This window comes from Sus scrofa, chromosome 14 (genome assembly GCF_000003025.6).
Source record: "Sus scrofa isolate TJ Tabasco breed Duroc chromosome 14, Sscrofa11.1, whole genome shotgun sequence".
Classification (NCBI taxonomy): domain Eukaryota; kingdom Metazoa; phylum Chordata; class Mammalia; order Artiodactyla; family Suidae; genus Sus; species Sus scrofa.
The window spans coordinates 79,426,147-79,445,814 of record NC_010456.5 but is presented as its reverse complement, the minus strand read 5'-3'; the positions used below and the strand labels follow the sequence as shown (position 1 = coordinate 79,445,814).

The following is a 19,668-nucleotide window of genomic DNA, read 5'->3' as shown; positions in this document are numbered from 1 at the left end:
TCCTAAATCCTGTTGAGGAAACAGGAAAAGGATTGTGTGCAGGCTGGAGTTGAGCATCTAGCCCATCACGGGTCAGCACTGGACTACTTAGGAAAGCTGAAAGGCGGAATCCTTGTCCCATCTTACTTGAAGTGCCTGCAAAGAGGCATTGGTGAACCTTGACACAGGGTTTGAAAGCTAGCTAGGCCTGTAAAGGGAGAAAAAAAAATCCAGTAAGGTACATGATCATCTTGAAGTGAGCCCAGAGTTCTGGCCTGTGTTTCTAGAAGATGTTGCCTTGCTTTTTGCTTAAAAACAGAATGCCAGTGAAAAGTTGACTAAAATGTTGTTACAGATGTTCAACTCTGCATTAAGGCTGTCGGAATTACCACCACATCTTAAATCAATTCCCAGAACATTGTCTGGAGGTTATGTCATTGAAATAATGAATCCTCTTTAGTCAAGTATAAGCAAACATGTTAAAACATCGTTGTAACTTTAAATTAAACTCCAGCGCAAACCAAGGGATCTGAAGGCTCATTAGACTTGCCTGACATTTTTCTAGCACTGAGTCTTCCCAAACTGTAAAACTGTTAGATTCAGTGCCTATTAGACAAGCAAGCACTGGGAAGTTACAACGGCACATTAAGTGTTATACTTAGGGATGTGCAAAAACAAGCCCTTGAATTTTATGAGTACTCGGAGACTGGATGGAGTTCAACTCCTATAAAAATTCCACGTTGGATTCCTGAACTTGTTTGTGTGTGAAAGAAGCTGGTAAGTCAGGTCCCTTGGAAAGACCATATCTTCCTATGGCTTCCACAGCAGGACGACGCAAGTGGAAATGCCAGAGACAGAAATGTGTTGTAATTAGCCAGAAAGCGGGTGAATACGAACTGGAATTCCTTCAATACATTGGTCTTTCATGAAAGTAAATTTAAGTTTCCCTTTTAATTCCATTTTTATTCCTCTCGTGTCATCACAAAAGGCCGTGAAAAAATTACATTACCTAAAAGTTTTCCTCAATCTGCTTTCTTTACATATGCAGAAATTGATAGAATCCATATCCAGGATAATAATTAAATATGGTTTATATCCTACTTAGGAGAAAGAAGTTATCACTGCTCTTGAGGGATCTAAGCCATCTGTAATGGTCTCCATTACCTAACGTTCATATATTTAAGCTGGAGACATTTCCTCCCATCTCTTCAGGGAACAGATCTACATTTCCAAGCCTTGAGTGCAGGAGGAAACCTTTGAACATGCGTTTCATTTAAGAGAACAAGTCCCAGTTTAAATGCAGCATGATTATGATGGATGATCTTTCGGAGTTGCGATGAAAATAGTTTCCTTGCATAGAAGGAGGCTGGCTTTAGCATCAGAACAAGGTGTTTCCCTGGAGCTGGCGAACAGGTATTAACTTGCACGTCTCACATCTGAAGATCACTGCCGGTAAACAGACGGTGACAAGGTGCGAGGCTAATGGACATTTAACCAGAGAGGGCTCTATATTCTAGGCCCAGTGCAGATGCAGAAAGTTAAGGGAAAAAAAACCCAGAAGAAATACCAGTGGGTGTGGTTTCTTAACTAATACAGACTCATTGTATAATTGGACAAAACTATGGCAACATCTGCTGGCCTTGAATAAAGCTAGCCAAGTAGGCCAGGTGAGCCAAAAGACTTTTTTGGATATTTCATTCTAACTGTAAGAAGGCTCCTGTGATAGAGAAGAAAAGAACTTTCGCCCCCTACCAGACCCACTCACACGTACACATGTTATTTAGTTCCTCATGCTCCTCAACTAATCTAGGTTATCACATAGTGCAGTCATTAAAAGTGGTCCATATTAAAAGACAACCTTGTATTACATAGATAGTCAATGCAAGAATTTCTACTCTGTTCCAAGGTGGGGAAAGTGCAAAAACACTTACACAATTGTCTCTCTATCTCACTGCCTTTCTACCCCATTATTGCCTGTGATGCCCGGCCCCCATCCCATGAAAGGAAGATGAATGCAGGTCAGGCTCAGAGTGCCTTTTTGCTTGCCGAGAGATGCATATCACATCTAAGTGATTTTTTTCAATACCATTTATGTGGCTAGTATTTATTTCCTTTAATCTTTTAAGTGCTGTTTAGAGTCTGTGTGATTTGCCACGGATACTCATTTCTGATAAGATGTGATATCCTCCCAGCCATATAGTTCCTGCCTGGAGCTCTAAGTGACTGATAGGGTCGCCGTCTGAGTCTGGGCCTCTAGGGGGCCAGGGCAGGGGAAGCAGGTGGTAGGATGTGTGGGCTGGGGGTGTTTGCAGGTATTTTCTTGCCTTCATTTCTTCTGATCACGCTTTCACCTCCAGCCACATTCTTGTTCCCTTTTCCTGTGTTGGCCGGAAGTTAGACAACCTCATACTGACAGCAGAAAAAGGGAGTGTACCAAGGAGATACTTTGAAGCAGGTTTGGAGGGTAGTGGGATTGTTAGACTCACTTTGGGACCATATATCATAATGCAGAAAATTTATTTAGAGTTTTCAGGGAAGTACCCTATCTCGCATGTTCCGATAGGGGTCTTCCTGGCTAATATCAAGGAGCTGAAGTGGCATTTCCTTCCCCACTGGAGACTTGTACACCATTAATGTACATCAAGCTTCTTTTGATGTCATCACTGCTAATATTTCTCTTCTTGGCTTTAAGGTAACTGTATATTTTGAGTTTCAGGGGTGCTTCCTCCCAGTCAACTATAAGCATCCAAGGATCTTATTTTTCCTTCTTGACATTACAGCTATAGCCTGAATTGTGGGGGTGGGGAGAGGAAGACTAGGATTTGGCTGCCGATGCCCTTGGGAGACAGGCTGGGTACGCATCTGCTAATTATCAAGCAGCTCTCTTAAAAAGAAGCATGATGCAGGCTAATACAAAGCTTATTAGCGGGTGTCTTTGGGCAAAAGCAGTAGCGTGTGCTGTGTTGTTTGTGAGCAAAGCTTCACATTGCTTAGCGATCTGTGTGGTTGAGACATTTGGAAAACAGCCCTTGGTTTCCAGTTCCCTCTGCTGGCCTCCTTCCCCACCCCCACCGCATCATCAGAGACATCATTCAATGGCAACCTCCTTCTTCATTTGGGTGCTCTTCTCCAGCTTGGTCCTCCAACCTTGCAGCCTGGTCCTCCTGTCTTAATGAATTAAGAAAGGATCCCATGTGCACGTTTCCCCCCACGCCCCTTTTGGGAGGTGGAGCAACAAGAGCTGAGCTGGGCTGAGATTCTTGAGCCAGAACACACCAATGTTCCCAGTCCTCACTGATTGCAACATTGGCTGTTAAGGCTGCAAAATCTTTGCCTATCTCTCCAAGGCTCTTCCTCTGACTTGCAGGAATAAGGAACCAGTTCCGTTGGTTCATTTGCAGAAGCAGCCAGCTGGCAGCTCTTACATTGCTGCCCCAAAGACAACTTTATTTCTGATTTTGGTTACAAGAAAAACCAATTCGGTTACCCAGCAAAGCAAAGTAACCAAAATGAATTCTCAGCATAATGAGGGGATGTTTCCATAGATATATTTATACATAGACTTGTATGCAGATATTTTATGATTTCTTTCTTATGGCAGGGTGTTTACAAACTGTTTTAGTCTGTTTAAAGTGCATGCTCAATCACTGGAGTGTAAAGAGGTGATGCTTTCACCTTGCCTAAGCCCGCCTCTTTGACTAACGCCTTGGTCTTTGTCATTGGGTCTTAAGAGATGGCCATGAGTTCCTAGTGAGTGACTGAGCCATGAGTGTGTGTCCTTTGATATCTTGCCTGTATTGCACAGTCTGCCCTCAAACTGTTCATAATCTCATGAGCTGCCTGTATTTCCAGTTGAAGATGAGCAGCCGTCAACACTGTCACCCAAAAAAAAGCAGCGGAACGGAGGCATGCGGAATTCGCCCAGCTCCTCGCCCAAGCTGATGAGGTAAGGACCGGGCCCCCTCCAGCTTCGTCTCCACTCCTTGCACCCCCCTCCACCCCCCCACCCCCCACCCCCCACCCCCCCACCTCGCCGGGCCCAGAGGCGCCCCTCCCCACCAAGCTCAAGGCGGAGGAGGGGACGAGATCGTTAGAGGGCTTCTTAAAGGCTGGAGTATTTATTCTGTCAGCTTGTCAGCAGTTAATGATAGAGCTGAAAAAATTCTGTCATGAAAAACAGTTTGAAAAGCTGTTTGAAAAATACATAGGCTTTAAAGTCTTAGCTGTCACCATGTCCTGTCTATGTGTAGTTCCTAAACAGCCGTGGCACTAATGACGGCGGCAGCCAATCAGAGGCGCTCGGGTGGTTAGTTCGCCTCTGGCAAGTCTCTTTCTGCTGGAGCCCCTCCGAGGACTGTTTTCTGTACTTAAGGCCATATGTGCGATGTAGCATCACAATCAAAAATGAACCTGAAGATTACCTTCTCTTTATCCTGTCGATTGAAATGAAATTTCTGTTAATTGATTTTGACTGATAAAAAAGTCTAATAATCTGTGGATTTGCCAAAGCAAAGTTCAAAAGTAATCCAGTTCTGCTCAGGCTAAAAGCAATATTAATTATGGAATAGAGCTTGTGTGTACTCTTTTTCTCTCTTTTTCTCTCTTTCCTCCCTCCTTCCCTTTCCTCCCTCCCCCCCACCACTCCCTGCTTCCTTCTTTGCTTCCTTCCTTTGCTGCTTTCTCCCTCCCTCTCTCTTCTCTTTTGACCACAGCTTCCACTAGGAAATGGCAAGTGAAGCCAGTTTTCAGTAGAGTTTTGCTGGTTCCTCTTCTTGGCCTCTTCGTCTTTCATCTCCCTTTTTTGGTCCTCGATTCATCTGCCAGTCCTTGTGTTCATTTCCTTCAACAGCCTACCTCTCCAGCACCTCAATGAAATGGGAGTGATTTCAGATTTGCCCTGCTTTCCCTAAATGGTTCCCCCCAAGGAAACACCTGCCATCTTGACAATACTTTCTTCCATTACTTTCATTGCCACTGGCCATTGTCCCTACTTCGATTATTGATACAAAATAATGGCGATGGCCTCCTCCTTCCCCCCTTCTCTAAGCATCTGCTTCTTCTGGGCTCTCCATGACTCCCTTTGTAGGATGGAGACGGCTGTTAAGTGTTTCCTTAGCAGATCTCTGCCTCCCCCTCGCTCAGGCTTGCTTGGGTGTTGCTGATTTACATGCTTGTTTACAGTTTATGAGGAGGAATAAAATGTGCCAACTGCCAAGCTTCTCGGTTTTATGATGCCAGTTGTCCTGCTAACATCCGTTCTCTATTTACTCACCTTTAGGTAATCGCCTTATCTAATACTCATGGTTTTATTGATTTAAAGTAGAGAAAAAGCTCAGGCCCTTATCGTTTGCCTAAATTTAGAGACGCAAATAAATAAATAAAGAGAAGTCTGAAAAATCTGAAACCTTTGGAGCCAAATTCCCTGTCCCTGTTTGCTATGTAAAGTATGGCTCATTTCTTTGATCTTGAGTAATAATAATTCTGAGGAGTTATACTGTTTTCATATGCTTCAAAGCTGTGTCAAAGTTTTGCTGCTTAAGGGTACTTCTTTATTCTGTTGGCTCTTGGGTACCAAGATGACAGGTCTTCTGTACGAGGTGGAAGCTTTTTTAAGTCGTAGCCTTCAGCAAAACATCAAATTACCAAATCCAGGGTAACATACTTCTACACAAATGCCTTTCCTGTAGATATATTATACCATATATATTAAATACTTTAGTGTTACACGCTACATTTTATGTGCAATAGAAAGTGATGGTTTGAGGTAGCCTTGGGGGAACTTTTTTTTCCACAAGCAGAAAAAGCTAGTATATACCGTATCAAGTATGGTTTTTACAGGACTTTCTGCCCGAAGGCCTTTGTAAATAAGTAATGATCAACAGATTGGCTGTGGGTTTTTGAAAAGCATGCCTGTGTCAGTTTGCATGATGGGGGAGAATTTTCAAAGTGGGTCTTGCTTTCATTGCCTGTCGGTGAGGGGCTGAGGGAGGCAGTCATCCTGGGCTGGAGCTGTCTGCTCGGTGGTACATCAGAGTTGCTAAACGGGGGGCAGGCGGTGAGCTGCAACTTGCCAAGCTACAGAACTTGGGTTTCTGGTCCTGGTGCCTTGGGGCTGTGTAGCCACGCCCATGGCTACTGTCACCAGGCACTCGGCCCCACCAGCCTGCGACAATCTCGATTGGCGCTCAGCTGGAAGGGGCTACCCCTTGATGAGGCAGAAAGCCTTAGATCCCCCTTGTTTCCCGTGACTTTCTGTGTTTTGGGTCCTCTACAGACTCTTTCTGAGGTGGGAGCCAAGACGGAGTGTCGAGCCCTCTCTTTGTTTCGCTTCATTTCTGGGGTATGAATGAAGAGCCTGTGGGCAGTTTGATTTGGTTTGAAGCCCTGGTCCTGGTCATGAGGTTGCTGAGGCTTATTTTTTCCAGCTCCCCCCCCCCCCCGCCTTTTTTCTTTTTCTTTTAAGGACAGCACCTACAGCATATGGAAGTTCCCAGGGTAGGGCTCCAGTTAGAGCTGTGGTCGCCGGCCTACACCACAGCAACACCAGATCTGAGCCGCATCTGCGACCTCTGCAGCAGCTTGCGGCAATAATGGATTCTTAACCCACTGAGGGAGGCCAGGGATCAAACCCGCATCCTTGTGGATACCAGTTGGATTCTTAACCTGCTGAGCCACAAGGGGAACTCCTTGTCTAGCTCCTTCTTGCTGATTGACAGAAAACAGAGGGGCTCATGCACCGCCTTCCGGCTTCTCTAGGTTCCCCTGCCCCCCAATCTTCAAACATTCCCTTTCTACTCTACAAAATATAGGACTCGCAGGCCCTATTCCTTATGACCAGAAACATCCGTAAAGGAAGCTAATGACTCATTTGAAGTGGATGTTTCGACAGAGTTTGTGGCTCGCTGCTTGCGCGGAATCAATCATTCTGAATGCAGGCAGGTTTTAGTGGCCTATGGGCAGTGATAGGAACAGTTCCAGGAGAAACCAGGGAGCCCAGAATGGGCTGGGCTGGGCTTTAATTTACCACTGTGGCCTCTGTAAATAAAGCAGGCTCCTGCGTGAAGGGTCCTTGCCAGCCGTCCACCAGCATGAAATGCTATAGGCACCTGGCACTAATGACCTTGGTCTCCCCTTTGCTGTGGTATCGGGCCTACCTTGGTTTTTAAGTGTTACTTCCCTCTCTGCACAATCATTAGATGAACTGCCTCGTTTTGTGTGTCCGGATCCTGAGGCAGTACGTGTTTCAGTCATCCTGATGGACAACCACCTCACGTCCAGACGGAGCCAAGTGGCGACTATCTGTGCTCCAAGGCAGGGGACCAGGTGTCAGAAGAGATGCCTGTGGCCTGACACCCTGCCAAGCAGCAGGCCCAGGAGGTAGCCAGGGTCCTGGTATTTGTCTTCCTGTTGCTCTTAACACAGAATTATTAGGAACCTCTCCTAGTTTTCTTCTAAAATCACCAAGCACTGCTGTCCAGTTCTCCCTGCTCAGCAGGTTTGTGCCCCATAAAGAATGCTGTGTCTCCCTTCAGTCATAAACTCTCTAGTGGGTGAGAATTTGGTGTCTAAAAAACTAAGTCAAGGGTTCTTAACTGGGGGGGCCTCCCAGCCCCCTTTGACTATCTAGTGAAATCTCTCTAGAAAGCTCTCTCTAGGGAAAAAAAAAAAGTTCCTTTGACACCATTTTGACCACAGTTGAAGGAGATTCCCTGAATTCCTGCCCCGGTTACTATGACATTCAGTTCATTTCACAACCACCTCTGAGTAGTTGCCTTCACAAATGCTTTTTGGCTGCTGAGAAGTTGTCTTCGGTGGCTCGACAGTATGGAGGAAAGGCCTGGAATCCCACATGCAAATGCAACCCTAAAATGCAACCCTAAAAGGTGATGGATCTCAGCTGCCTGCTTCTATTTCTTTTCCCAGGTTAATTCTTCTCTGGGAAATGTTATGAGAGCCCACTGTTTTCAAGATGTTGTGGAAGGGCTTTGAGGATCTAAAGTAAGATGGATTGCAGTCTTCAGATGACATGGATCCCATGTCTTGGAGATGCTCACAGTTCAATGTGGGAGACAGACAAGCATACACAGCAGAATAGAATAAGAACTATTTTAAGATCTGCCAGCATGGGCCCTGAGACTAGAGCAGACCCTTGTTAATTCTGGTTTGAGAGTCTGAGCTTGGCATGTGAAGGATGTGTCCTTGAACTTGGCCCCACGTGATGAGAATTCTCTAACAGCGTTACCTTCCGGTTTCCGTTGTTTGCCAGATTCTAGGCATCATTCCCAGAGCATCCTTCCTGTTAATTCACTGAATCCTAACTATGGCTCCATGAGGAAGGGTTGCTCTTTCTTCCAGTCTGTAAACAAGGAGGCTGAGTCACAGACATATGAAGAGTAGTAAATCTAGTAAGTCTTGACTAATTAGGAAGAGCTGAATCCAGACACTTTTGTTTCCAAACTCACCTTATTAACTCCTTCACTCTTCTGCCCCATGGAGGGAATAGATGTGTCTGGATCAAGGAGTTCCTAGAATGGCATCACTGGTGTTGAAAATATGAGAGTGTTCTGGCACCCAGTCATGAAGGCCTTTTCTGTCAGAAGCAAAAGCCTTGCAGGTTTCTGAGGAGGCAGTGCCCTAACTTGTGTTTTGGGAGGGTCACTGATGGCAGTACAAGGAAGGAGTTAGAACCCTTCATGGCTTGCTGAAGACACAGTCACATGAATTCAGAGGTGTGAACAGAAGGCCCACCTCTGCCCCAGCCTCTGCCAAAGGCCTTTGGGTATCAACCATTCAGGGTCTGCTGTAGAACAGTGGACCAGATGTGAGCGAAGCAGTCTTCCCAAGAAGGACACACAGCATCCCTGACATTAGTTACACCTCTTTCTTCAGGTCCTAGGGGACTTGTGTTAGATGCCAGGGACAATAAGGATTTCCTCGGGATGTCCTGGGTGGGCATTTTATGGAAAGACATAGCCCCCAGCCAGGCTAGCAAGAATGACAATGCCAAAACCAGAAATCAAACACTGCCAAATGAGCATCATATCATAAGACCCAGGACACATTTAATATTTGTTTTCTGAATGAGAGTGGAAATAGGATTTGAGGACAACAGATTATCTTCTTGGGTAGTAACTGATCATTAAGTGTAATAAACTCATCTGCTAGTTAAGTCCCTTCTCTTTTTCCTCATACCTTTCCTGGGGTCTTTGTGTCAGGACCGCTAGCTTGAAAGGCTGTAGTCATGAAGAATGGCAAAGTGACCTGACCCACTCAGTGCTGGGGACAGAATGCCACTCTCACTGTTTCTTCCACTGGGCAGAAGAAAGAAGGAAGACTGGGACAGCTTAGCTAAGTAAATTCACCTCTTAATGCACAAACAAATAGCAAATGACAGGCCCCCACGGGACTGGAGAAGAAAGAAATAGTCGGTCTCATCCTACCAAGGCTCGATGGATTTGACACAGGTCCCTGGACACGTTGCATGTGCCGCAGAGGGTCATTATCCTGTTCCCTCATTTCAAGAGCATCGCATATGCTCTCCTCCAGGACTGAAGGACTGTCAGCTCTCCCAGCTTGTCTCCCAAACATAAAGGCAGTAATTTCCTTCTTCCTCGGAGAAGAGTGACTGCCTAGCAAGAGATGACATACAGGGTAGCAACAGTTCTTGATTGTTCACTTGTTGGGCAGGGAAAAAAAAAAATGTAAGTAGAGAGATACAGGAAGTTTGGCCAGGGTGGCCTGAAGGTTTTCTCAAGCTGGCTCCAAGGATGGCCGTCTGGTGGGAGATGCAGGCAGGGCAGTAAGCAGCCATGTCTCAGGAGTGCTGATCATTACACAGGATGGTGGGGGCCGTGTTGGAGGGTGAGTTAGGAGCCAGAATCCCAAAGTCAGGATCCTGGCAACATAGTGGGAAATAGAATTCACCTGGAGATAAAAGGCCTCTGAGAATGAGGCAGAAGCATTTATGGTGAGGCAAACCCAGTATGGGCCCTTTCAAGGAGACTACCTGAAACCCCCTACAGTCACCTGTGGCCAGAGCAGCCAGAGACCCACACACGTGACCTGCTGTTCTTGCATGTGACACTGAAAGACTTAGTTTCTCACAGCTGCATTGTCTTCTCTGGAGTGGAAGAAGCAATGGGGAGAAAGAATGGTAAAAAACTGAATTATAAGCATTGCACTTTATGAGAACAAATATTTCATTTGCTTCTTTTATGCTTATTTGCTGATGAGCTCTTAGAAATAGAGGTCAGCCAGAGAGTCATTTGTGTGGCCTCCCAGTGAGGAATCTCCATCACGGGTTGACACAGTCCCTCAAGTTCAAGAGCATCACAGAGAGAGAGTCAGAGTAGGCAACCTGGGTGTGCTTTTGTCATCAGATCTTCAGTCTCCATTTGAAGAGCAAGATCAGGACTAGAGTGAGGCATGTGAGGGCCTCCCTAAAAGTTGCTCCTAGGCCCCTCTCTGGCCCCACTCTAGTCCTGGCCTGGTTGGATAGAACCATAGCCTTCCAGTCTGGATGCTACAAATAGTTGCTGGCATTGGTAGAATTGAATCAAACCACAGAGATTCTCCATTTGGGCAAAACGTTATGGCAATGATCTTCCAGCTCTAATGGGCATTGGAATCTTCTAGAGTATTTTATTAAAATAGACCTTCATTCAGTAGGTTTGGGCTGGGCTGGAGAATTGCATTTGTCTGAAGCTCCCAGATGACGCTGTGGTGGCTGGTGTGGAGCCATGCTTTGAGAACCATTGCTTATGGGATTTGGAGTTTCATGTGTTGAGAGTCTTCTCGCAGAAATGCTCAGATCTGGAGTTGGAGCATTGACTTGTTGCTTAATTAAGAACATCTGTGTTGACTACCATGGGGCATCAGACATGAGTCCCCTCGGCTTATGGGTTACAGCAGCTGGCTCTGGGCATGCTCTAGACAGCCTGACTGGTTAAAGACATATTGCAGAGTCTGCCTTCCCATCATGATGCCCTGTTTCAAAGACTGTCCCTGTAAAGTGAAAAGCAGTGTAAGAGACTTGATTTTTATATCAAGATATCCAAGGTCAGTAGGCTTTCACTGGACACTTCTGGTCTCCATAGAAGGTCTGGTGAATAGGTTGAATAGTTTGAGATGTTCAGAGATTAGAGGTCATTCATCAGCATTTCTTGGTGGTTGGTTGTTTAGTGAGAATCTACTGAGATTTCTGTTAGCTTATGGAAATGCATGGAGGAGTAAAAGAGGAACTCCCTTGCCTTGAAGATCACCAACTAATGGATAAGACAGACAGGCAAATTCCTACCTCTGAAAGAGCATCTTGTTTCTGTAAGAGCTCCTGGGAAGGGAAAGCAAGCTCTGTCTCTGAGGTTATGGAGGAGGAAAGCTCAGGAGGAACACTGGAGGCAAACTGTGAGGCTTCAGAGTATCCTGAGACCCTTACAATGGTGCCTGATGTAATAGATACTCAGTAAGACCAGTATTTGCCCCTGGTACTGAAAGGCCTGCAGAGGCATGTGAAATTGCCCAATTTTATCAAGCCTCCCGTTTCCTAGGAAGACCACTGCAGGGTTAGCTTCTATCGAGATAGGACGCTTGTAATGATAGCAAAGGCCATTATCATGTGATGAGAAAAGAGGTCCTGAAAATCAAGCAGGAGAAAGGATGCAATTTTAAAACCATTTTGTAACTTTTCTCTTTCCTCCCTTTTTTGTTTTTGTTTTTGTTTTTGTTTTTTTTGCTTGGGTTTGGTTTCTTGTACTTTAAATATCTGAAACCCAGTGTTGAACCCACCGTCACAGAAAGAGACTTGGATTTTCCTCTAAGGGGAACTATGCTCTTTAAAATATAATGCCAGCTCCCTCACAGCAGGTTTGCTAGAAAAGGGATTTGTGGTTTTGCTTTAGGCTGTTGTCTTCAAGGCAAGCTTTCTGTGTGTCTGCTGTAGCTGGGCATTTAGTTCACTTCCTGGGATCAATTGATGGCAAGTGGCATTCCTTCCTTTGCAAACCCTCCAAACAATGATCTTTTATTCTTTTTTTGAAGTCAGGCATGCTTAATTTCTAGCTGTGGACTTTGGAGGTGTGAGCTGAGATTCAAGAAGCATAGCTATGAAAAATTTAACTCACTAGGGCCCCTCGGTTGTTATGAAAAGGTAGATATTCCTAAATAGAGCCTTCAGATATTAGGAAAAGACAAAAGCTCACCAAGTCTTAATTGATTGTTGAGGCTCTCCTTAGCATAGTTGTGGCAGGGGCTCATGGGGAAATTTCCTGCTGATTATTCGCACAAGCTATGCATTTCATAAATGCCTGCCATGCTGCTTTCCCACTCTTCGCAACATAGGGCACTGTGGCTGGGGCGCTGAAGGGGAGAGTGAGCAAGATCCTGCAAGTGGGAGTGGGTGAGATGCGGGCCAAGCAGCCCTGTGTCCAGTTGAGATGAACTCTCTGCTCAAAGCCTTGTATCTCCTCTTAATACCCATGCCACCCTGGCCATATTACGCATCCACTCTGTTTCCCATTCTTACTAATGGGGGATAATAACAGAAATTACCTTGAAGTGTTATCATGACAAGTAAATCATCGAATGTAGGTAAAAGTTTTACCACAGCAACATGTGTAAAGGCTCAGCCCAGCCTGGCTCTTCATCTCAGTAGCATCTGTAGTAGTAGCAGCAGTATAATCATAGAAATAATAATAGGAGGACCCTAGCTCTTTAGTAAAGACCCATTCTCTTTTCTGTCTCCTTTTACCATTGTAAGAGCTATAACATATGAGCGGGTTCTAAGCAAAGTATAAAAAAAATAATAATAATAATGGTCATTAACATTTATTGAGGACATGCTCTGTGTCAGGTTCAAGGCCAAGTGCATGCCATATTTTTACTCATATAATCCTCAAATTGAATCCATTAATTAATGGTGATGTTTAACATTCCCACTTTACAGATGAAGAAACTGAGGCAAGGCACAATATAACAAGTCGTTGATGAGCCAAGACTTGAAGATAGACATTTTGGCTCTGGAGCCAGTTAGTGAGGAACAGTTCTAGTCATCAATCTTCAGTCCTTCTAATTTCCCATCTTTGCTCCAACAACAACTTTTCTATACTTATTCCATGCCCTCCAACCTTTTAATACCCTTTTAACAGTATTTCCGAAATCCTTCCGGTCACGTCTCCTTCATTGAGAGAACAGTACTTCAAATCTTAAAGATCTTCTAGGCTCACCCAACATGTATAACAAAATCCCCTCTGAATCTACAGCTCTTCAGGTGTGTCTTAAATGATGTGCACTCTACTGCCTTGGGAAACAACTTGTGTCATTAAAAAAAAAAACAAACTTCAATTTGTATAACACTCTTCATTCTTGGAAACTTAACTTTGGCTCCATTGAAATCCCTAGTTTGCTTTCTACATCAGTTACTGATGGAGTCCTTCAGTCATACTCAGTCAGTTGAACTGACAGCCACTTGATGGCAGCCATCTCCCACGTGATGGCCATTGCACATCTGAGGGCAGCTGGTGTGCCTGGCCTGAGTCTTCTATACTTCAGGTCAGGCAGTACAACCTCTTCAGCCATGGTTTTTGGGTGCCTTTCTTTGGCTCTTTTCTTTTGTGTCTCAATTCTCTAAATGAGTCCCATGAGCGGGTCATTGCTAGACTGTGCCGAGATGCCTCCTCATCTTTCAGGGTTCAAGTCAAATGTTGCCTTCTTTGCAAAGGCTTCCTTGATGTTACGCAGATACCAGGCAATTAACGGCTTTCCTGATGTTCTCATACCACTTTGCACAGGACTTTACTATAGCACTTACCACAGTGTTTTGCGACCGTCAACTGACATCTACTCTCTCGCTTGCTGTTATCACAACCCTCTCTTCGACTAGGGACTGTACCTTCATCATTTCAGCATCCCTCATCCCTGGCACAAAAGGGGGGAATTCATGTTTATTGGTTGCTATGGCAATTCAAGAAACCAAAGTTCAAATTTCAGGTACCATGACTGGTCAGAAAAGGAAATACCTTTGTTCAGGTATCTCTTTGACAGTCTTCAGATCAGCGCCCTCCCCCCTTTTAATAATCCTGGGTGAATTACATTTAACTTATTGAGGGCAGGAGTTCCTGCTATGATGCAACAGGATTGGCAGTTTATCTGCAGCACTGGGACGAAAGTTCAGTCCCAATCCTGGCACAGTGGGTGAACGGATCCTGTGTTGCTACCACTTTGGCCTAGATCTCCAGCTGTGGCTCAGGAATCCGATCCCTGGCCCAGGAACTCCATATGCCACGGAGCACCCAAAAAAGAAAAAAATTAGTATCCAGGACAAGCTGAGGCTTGCAGAAAGTACCAAGTGCAGCATGGCATACTGAGACTTCCCGGATGCTTCCAGCCCAAATCATGGCTTGCATGATTGTCAGATAACACCTGGTGCACCCAAATCCGCACCCTAGATAATGAGGCTTGACATTAAAAAGCTGTCTTTTTTCTTCTCGTTGAGGGTCAATTGGTCATCAGGTTTATTTATTTACTTTTCTAAGATGAGGGTTGGAGGCCAGTGTAACCAAGGGGATAAGTCCTTCCCAGAAAGATAGGGAATCAAAATGTATCTCCTCTCTCTCAAGGCACATGTTTTCTGAAAGCAATTTTGTCCAACCTACTACATCATTTACTTACTCGCTAATATTATATGAATATAAATCCTGAAGGTCTCAGACCTTCCTGAGACAATACTTCCACCACAACCAATAAACAACCTGGCTTTATATTATCAGGGCAAATTTATGAAGCTCCTCTTGCAACTAAAAGACGTTCTTCTAGGGCTGGGAAGGAAGAGTTCATTCTGTTGGCTTTCTCAAACCTCTTCTTTATGGTGGATAGTGGATGTGTAGAGAACGCTTAAAGATTCTTAAAGAACAACAACAACAACAAAAACCCTCAAAGTTTGCTCTTGCCCTGATCTGTGACCCGTTCTTAGCAGCGACTGCCTTTTTATTTTAGCGTTTTTGACTGAGCTCAGTATTTGAAAGGTGACCTGCTGGTTTACAACACCTCCAGGTTTTCCAGCAACCCAGCTACTGAGATGTTATTCCAAGCTGATAGTTCTTCTCCTTTAAAGATCAGATATAACAGTTCTTATAGGAATCTAGCATGTTCATTGCCTCATATGATATATGTGAGGCAATGAACATGTGAGGCAGGATTGCCTCACATGATATTTGTCATTTGGCATATAGCCTAAAAGAAAATTCTCAGGAATAAATAAATGTGGTGAGAGTCTTCCCATTTACATGGAATTAAAGCCTATTCAGAGGCCCACAGTAGAGATCCTGAAAGCTTAATTCTAGGTCTGTGGACTGGGTAGGGTGGGCTGCTATTCCACTCTGTGTCCTGAACATATAAATGGGAAGCATCAGAGAAATTTCAGAGGAAGAATACTAAGAATTGAGGACTAATAACTAAAGTTCACCCTTTAATGCTTTATAGAGATGGTTTAAAAGGTAAAATAAGGAGTTCCTGTTGTGGCTCAGTGGGTTAAGAACCCGACTAGTATTCATGAGGATGCAGGTTTGATCCCTGGCCTGGCTCAGTGGGTTGAGGATCCAGCACTGAGGCCGGCTGCAGTGTAGGTGACAGATGCGACTTGGCTCAATGTTGATATGACTGTGGCATAAGCCTCAGCTACAGCTTCAATTCAGCCCCTAGCTTGGGAACTTCCATATGCTGAAGATGCAGCCATAAAAAGAAAAAAAAAAAAAAAGATAAAATAGGAGTTCCCTGGTGGCCTAGTGGGTTAAGGATCCAGTGTTGTCACTGCTGTGTCTTGGGTTTCAACTGTGACATGGGTTCAATTCCTGGCCCAGGAACTTCTGCATGCCTTATGGTCATGGCCAAAAATTTAAAAAAAGGTAAAATAACTTTACAATAACTCTTTGGCATTTCAATTTATATTTTCTATCTTGAATTGACAAGATTATTAAGGAAAAATAGCTCCACTGCACAGATCGCTATGTCCTAATTTTTTGCGGTTATTGTTGCAGAAACCCAAATACCTCCCTCCAAACTGAAGAAAAAAATCACTATCAGAGAAAGAATCTAGGCAATGGCCACGGGCCAAGGTGCAGGATTATATTTCTTAGCTGTAAGCTTGTTAGAGCTGCCTGATTCGATTGTAATTCTTAAGGTTGTCGGTAGGGCTCTGCCAGTCCACTGGAGGGGAGGCCTCTGTAGAGGCATCTTTCTTCTCCACGAGTAAACAAGGCAAGAGAGGGTGAAGGTAGCCCTGAGAATTCAAGACAAGTTTATTAAGATGTGTCTGAGTTTGAGACTCTCGTCAAAAGAGTGTGGCAGTTGGGAGGTGAAGGTGGGGGTGGGGTGGGGGTAGCGTCATTAGACAGTTAGTGCAAATACAGTTGTCAAGGCAGGGAGCGGGGGTGTTGTTTAGTATTGAAATCGTGTATTCCAGATGTGGGCATTTGGTAGTCAATCTGCTCTGAAGTGACACGCTGCTGAATCTTTAAAGGGCTTCAGCCGGGGAGAGCAAAATCTGATTGGGCAAATTGCTAAAATATTTAAAGTGCAGCCTGTTAAAGCTTTTACTGCGAAGAGCATCACGTCAGAAGTTGTAGTCAGAACGAGCGAGTAATTGGCTTTCCATCCTCATGCCAGTCAGTCAGCATGAGGCTCTATTCGAGTTCCTTCCTCTTCATTGCCAATGCTAATAACAACCCTTTGGGGTGTTCGTGTGCATGTAAGCGCGTGTGTGTGTGTGTGTGTGTCTGTATTTGTGTGTCCTGGAGAGACTGGAGAGCTGGTAAAACGAGAATGGGAGGAGGGAGACGTCCATAGAAAGGGAGATTAAATCTACCGGATGATGTGAAGTCCATTTAAAAAAAAAGAGGAACAAGAGAGAGAGGCAGAATGATGACCTGACAGAAGTCACCTGCATGGCCAGGAAGTGGTGGTGGTTTAGGGCCAGTTATCTTTCAAAGGATGGGTTCTGCAAGCCAAAGAATGGCCTTCAGTGACAACTGCTTCCTCTGCATCTTTTTATCTCCTCTGAGATGTAACTAAGGGGGCACTTTCCATTTATAATTTACCACATTTTCCACTTAGGTTTTCCTGTCCTGTTCTCCCCAGGCATGACCCCTTGTTAATCCCTGGCAATGATCAGATTGACAACATGGACTCCAACGTGAAGAAGTACGACTCTACGGGGATGTTTCACTGGTGTGCACCCAAGGAGATAGAGAAAGTCATCCTGGTGAGTGACAGATTGCAGAATCGATGCCATCCGCTTCTGTCCCATATTATGCTTGCTAGGAATGAGGTTTTCTGAACTCCGTGGTACAGTGACAGTCCCTGGTCCTAATTATTTTTGATAGTTAATATTTAGGACATACATGGAAGCAGCTAGAACTCTCACCAGAACATGAGCTGAGGGTGGAATTTTCAATCTCTGAATATTTATTGGCTCATTACCGCAAGAGGTGACCACGTGCTGTGTGGCAGGCATCATGGGAGGCAGTGTGTACCCTAACACTTGTGGACGTGGCTCTGGGCCCAGAGCCTGCCTGTGCCATTGGTAACTGTGAGGCCTTGGATGAGTCACTTGATCTCTTCATATTTTATTTTTTATGTTTTACTTACATCTATTTTCATGATGCTATAAAATGGTGTTGATTGCATCATATATTGTCTTTCTAAAATTTTTAATTAAAGTAGATTTGATTTGTAATATTCCTTTAATTTCTGCTGTACAGCAAAGTGACCCAGTCATTCATATATATATACACACACACATTCTTTTTTTCTTTTTCATACTATCTTCCATCATGTTCTAACCCAAGCGATTGGACATAGTTTACAGCACAGGGGACTTCTTTGTACTTCAGTTCTCTTATGTATAAGAAGATGGGATGAGAATAACCCTAACTCATAGGGTTGCAGTGAAGATTAAAACCCATCATATGACTCAGTAAACTTTATGATTATTCTTGTTAATTATTATTATTATTGAATGCCAGGAAGGAATATGAATGCTACCTGTATTGTTACTTGTTTGTAATAGTGCATTGGGTCCTTGTAGGTAATAGCCTTGTATCTGTGGCCCTTTATAGCACATGACATAGGCAGGAAAATCACGTTTGCTGATGAAGACAAGGATGGCAATGCTCTACCTCAGGGAGTCTGGGGCTCAGAGCCCCATTTCATGCTTGGCTGTTCTCAGTAGCAGCAATAGGCTTCTTCTGGTCTGTCCCAGGAATGCCAGCCTAGATAACAATCCAGTCTACTCTTTAGACTTGTCCGATTAACAGCTTTAGATTTTAATGCCTGCATTGGCTTTCCTACGCTTGATTGTCTTGCTAATCCATGAAAAATGGATTAATAATCAGGAAGGTCAGTCGGAAAGGTTCTTTCTCTCTTGTGCCTTCTAATCCCTAGATTGCTGTGGCCTCCCCTTTATGTCAGCCAGGAAAATCCTATCATTTCTGATGTCATGGCCACCCTTCTTAAGAAAGGACTCTTCCAGTGCCTCAGAATGGCTTTGTCCTCTAATCCACTAGATTTTCCTTGTGTTTTATCTGGATGTCTCTGTGTTTTCTCAGTTTAATTATAATCGAGTATTAAAAGCCAATACAGCTTTGTGCTGGAGGCTGTCTGGGAGGTGTGAAAGTTGCAGGCAAAAGCACAGAAAGTCAGAATTCTCAGGACACAACCCCTGTCCAAGGAGTGTAAATGGTTCTCTTCACAAAGCTGCTCCATGGACTTATATTCTGTTGTTGTATTCACCTCTACTTTTGCTCCAGGGATAAAATGCTCAGCCTGGTGTTACTCACCTGGGGACAGGTCAGAGGCTGGGTTGTCATTTTGGGGTTCCAGGGTTTTAACGGCTTTCCTAGATAATCCTGAGGAGTGTATGGCTAACTGGCATTCAAAGGCCCCGACTGGCACCAAAGAGGCAAGTCACTCCTTTCTCATCTGAAAAACAACATCACTTAACAAATGTTTATAACATAACACTATTATGTGTTAGGAACTGTGCTCGTTGCAGGGGGTACAACCCCTGACAACGACTGCTTTCATAAAGCTGGTATCCTAGTAGAAGCACAGAGCAGATTGCCAGGTAGACATATGTCCATGTCATTATGCTCCAGGGACTGATACAGTACCAGGAAGAAAATAAAGCAGGGTCATGGATTAGAAAGAGACTGGGAGGCGCTATTTAGTATGTTCCAAAAACCCTTCTAAATTAACCCTGGCACAGAGAGGAGAATGCTTGAAAGAGCCAGCCACATGAAGATTTCTTCTGGGTGCAGGACACTAACTGCTTTGGGGGTTAGAAAATACAGCGGTGGAGTTCTCATCGTGGCTCGGTGGAAACGAATCTGACTAGCACTCATGAGGATGGGGTTTGATCCCTGGCCTCGCTCAGTGAGTTAAGGATCCGGCATTGCTGTGAGCTGTGGTGTAGGTTGCAGACAAGGCTCAGATCTAGTGTTGCTGTGGCTGTGGTGTAGGCTGGCAGCTGTGGCTCTGATTTCACCCCAGCCTGGAAACCTCCACATGCCATGGAGGTCCTAAAAAGACGAAAAAAAAAAAAAAAAAGAAAGAAAGAAAGAAAATACGGCAGTAATGATGAGGACATGACCATCTAATTAGAGGATATAAATGTACTATGAGACAATATGTTAAAAGCTA

General features: G+C 44.5%; 1 protein-coding gene across 50 annotated transcripts in view; it reads left to right on the top strand.

Annotated features, from left to right (window-relative positions):
- KCNMA1 (potassium calcium-activated channel subfamily M alpha 1) overlaps nucleotides 1-19,668 on the top strand; it is a 760,956-nt gene that overhangs the window by 660,523 nt on the left and 80,765 nt on the right. For all 50 annotated transcript variants that reach the window (XM_021072164.1, XM_021072146.1, XM_021072135.1 and 47 more), the window contains 2 exon segments: nucleotides 3,832-3,925; nucleotides 17,107-17,230. In XM_021072164.1, coding sequence (XP_020927823.1) covers nucleotides 3,832-3,925; nucleotides 17,107-17,230 — 218 coding nt within the window.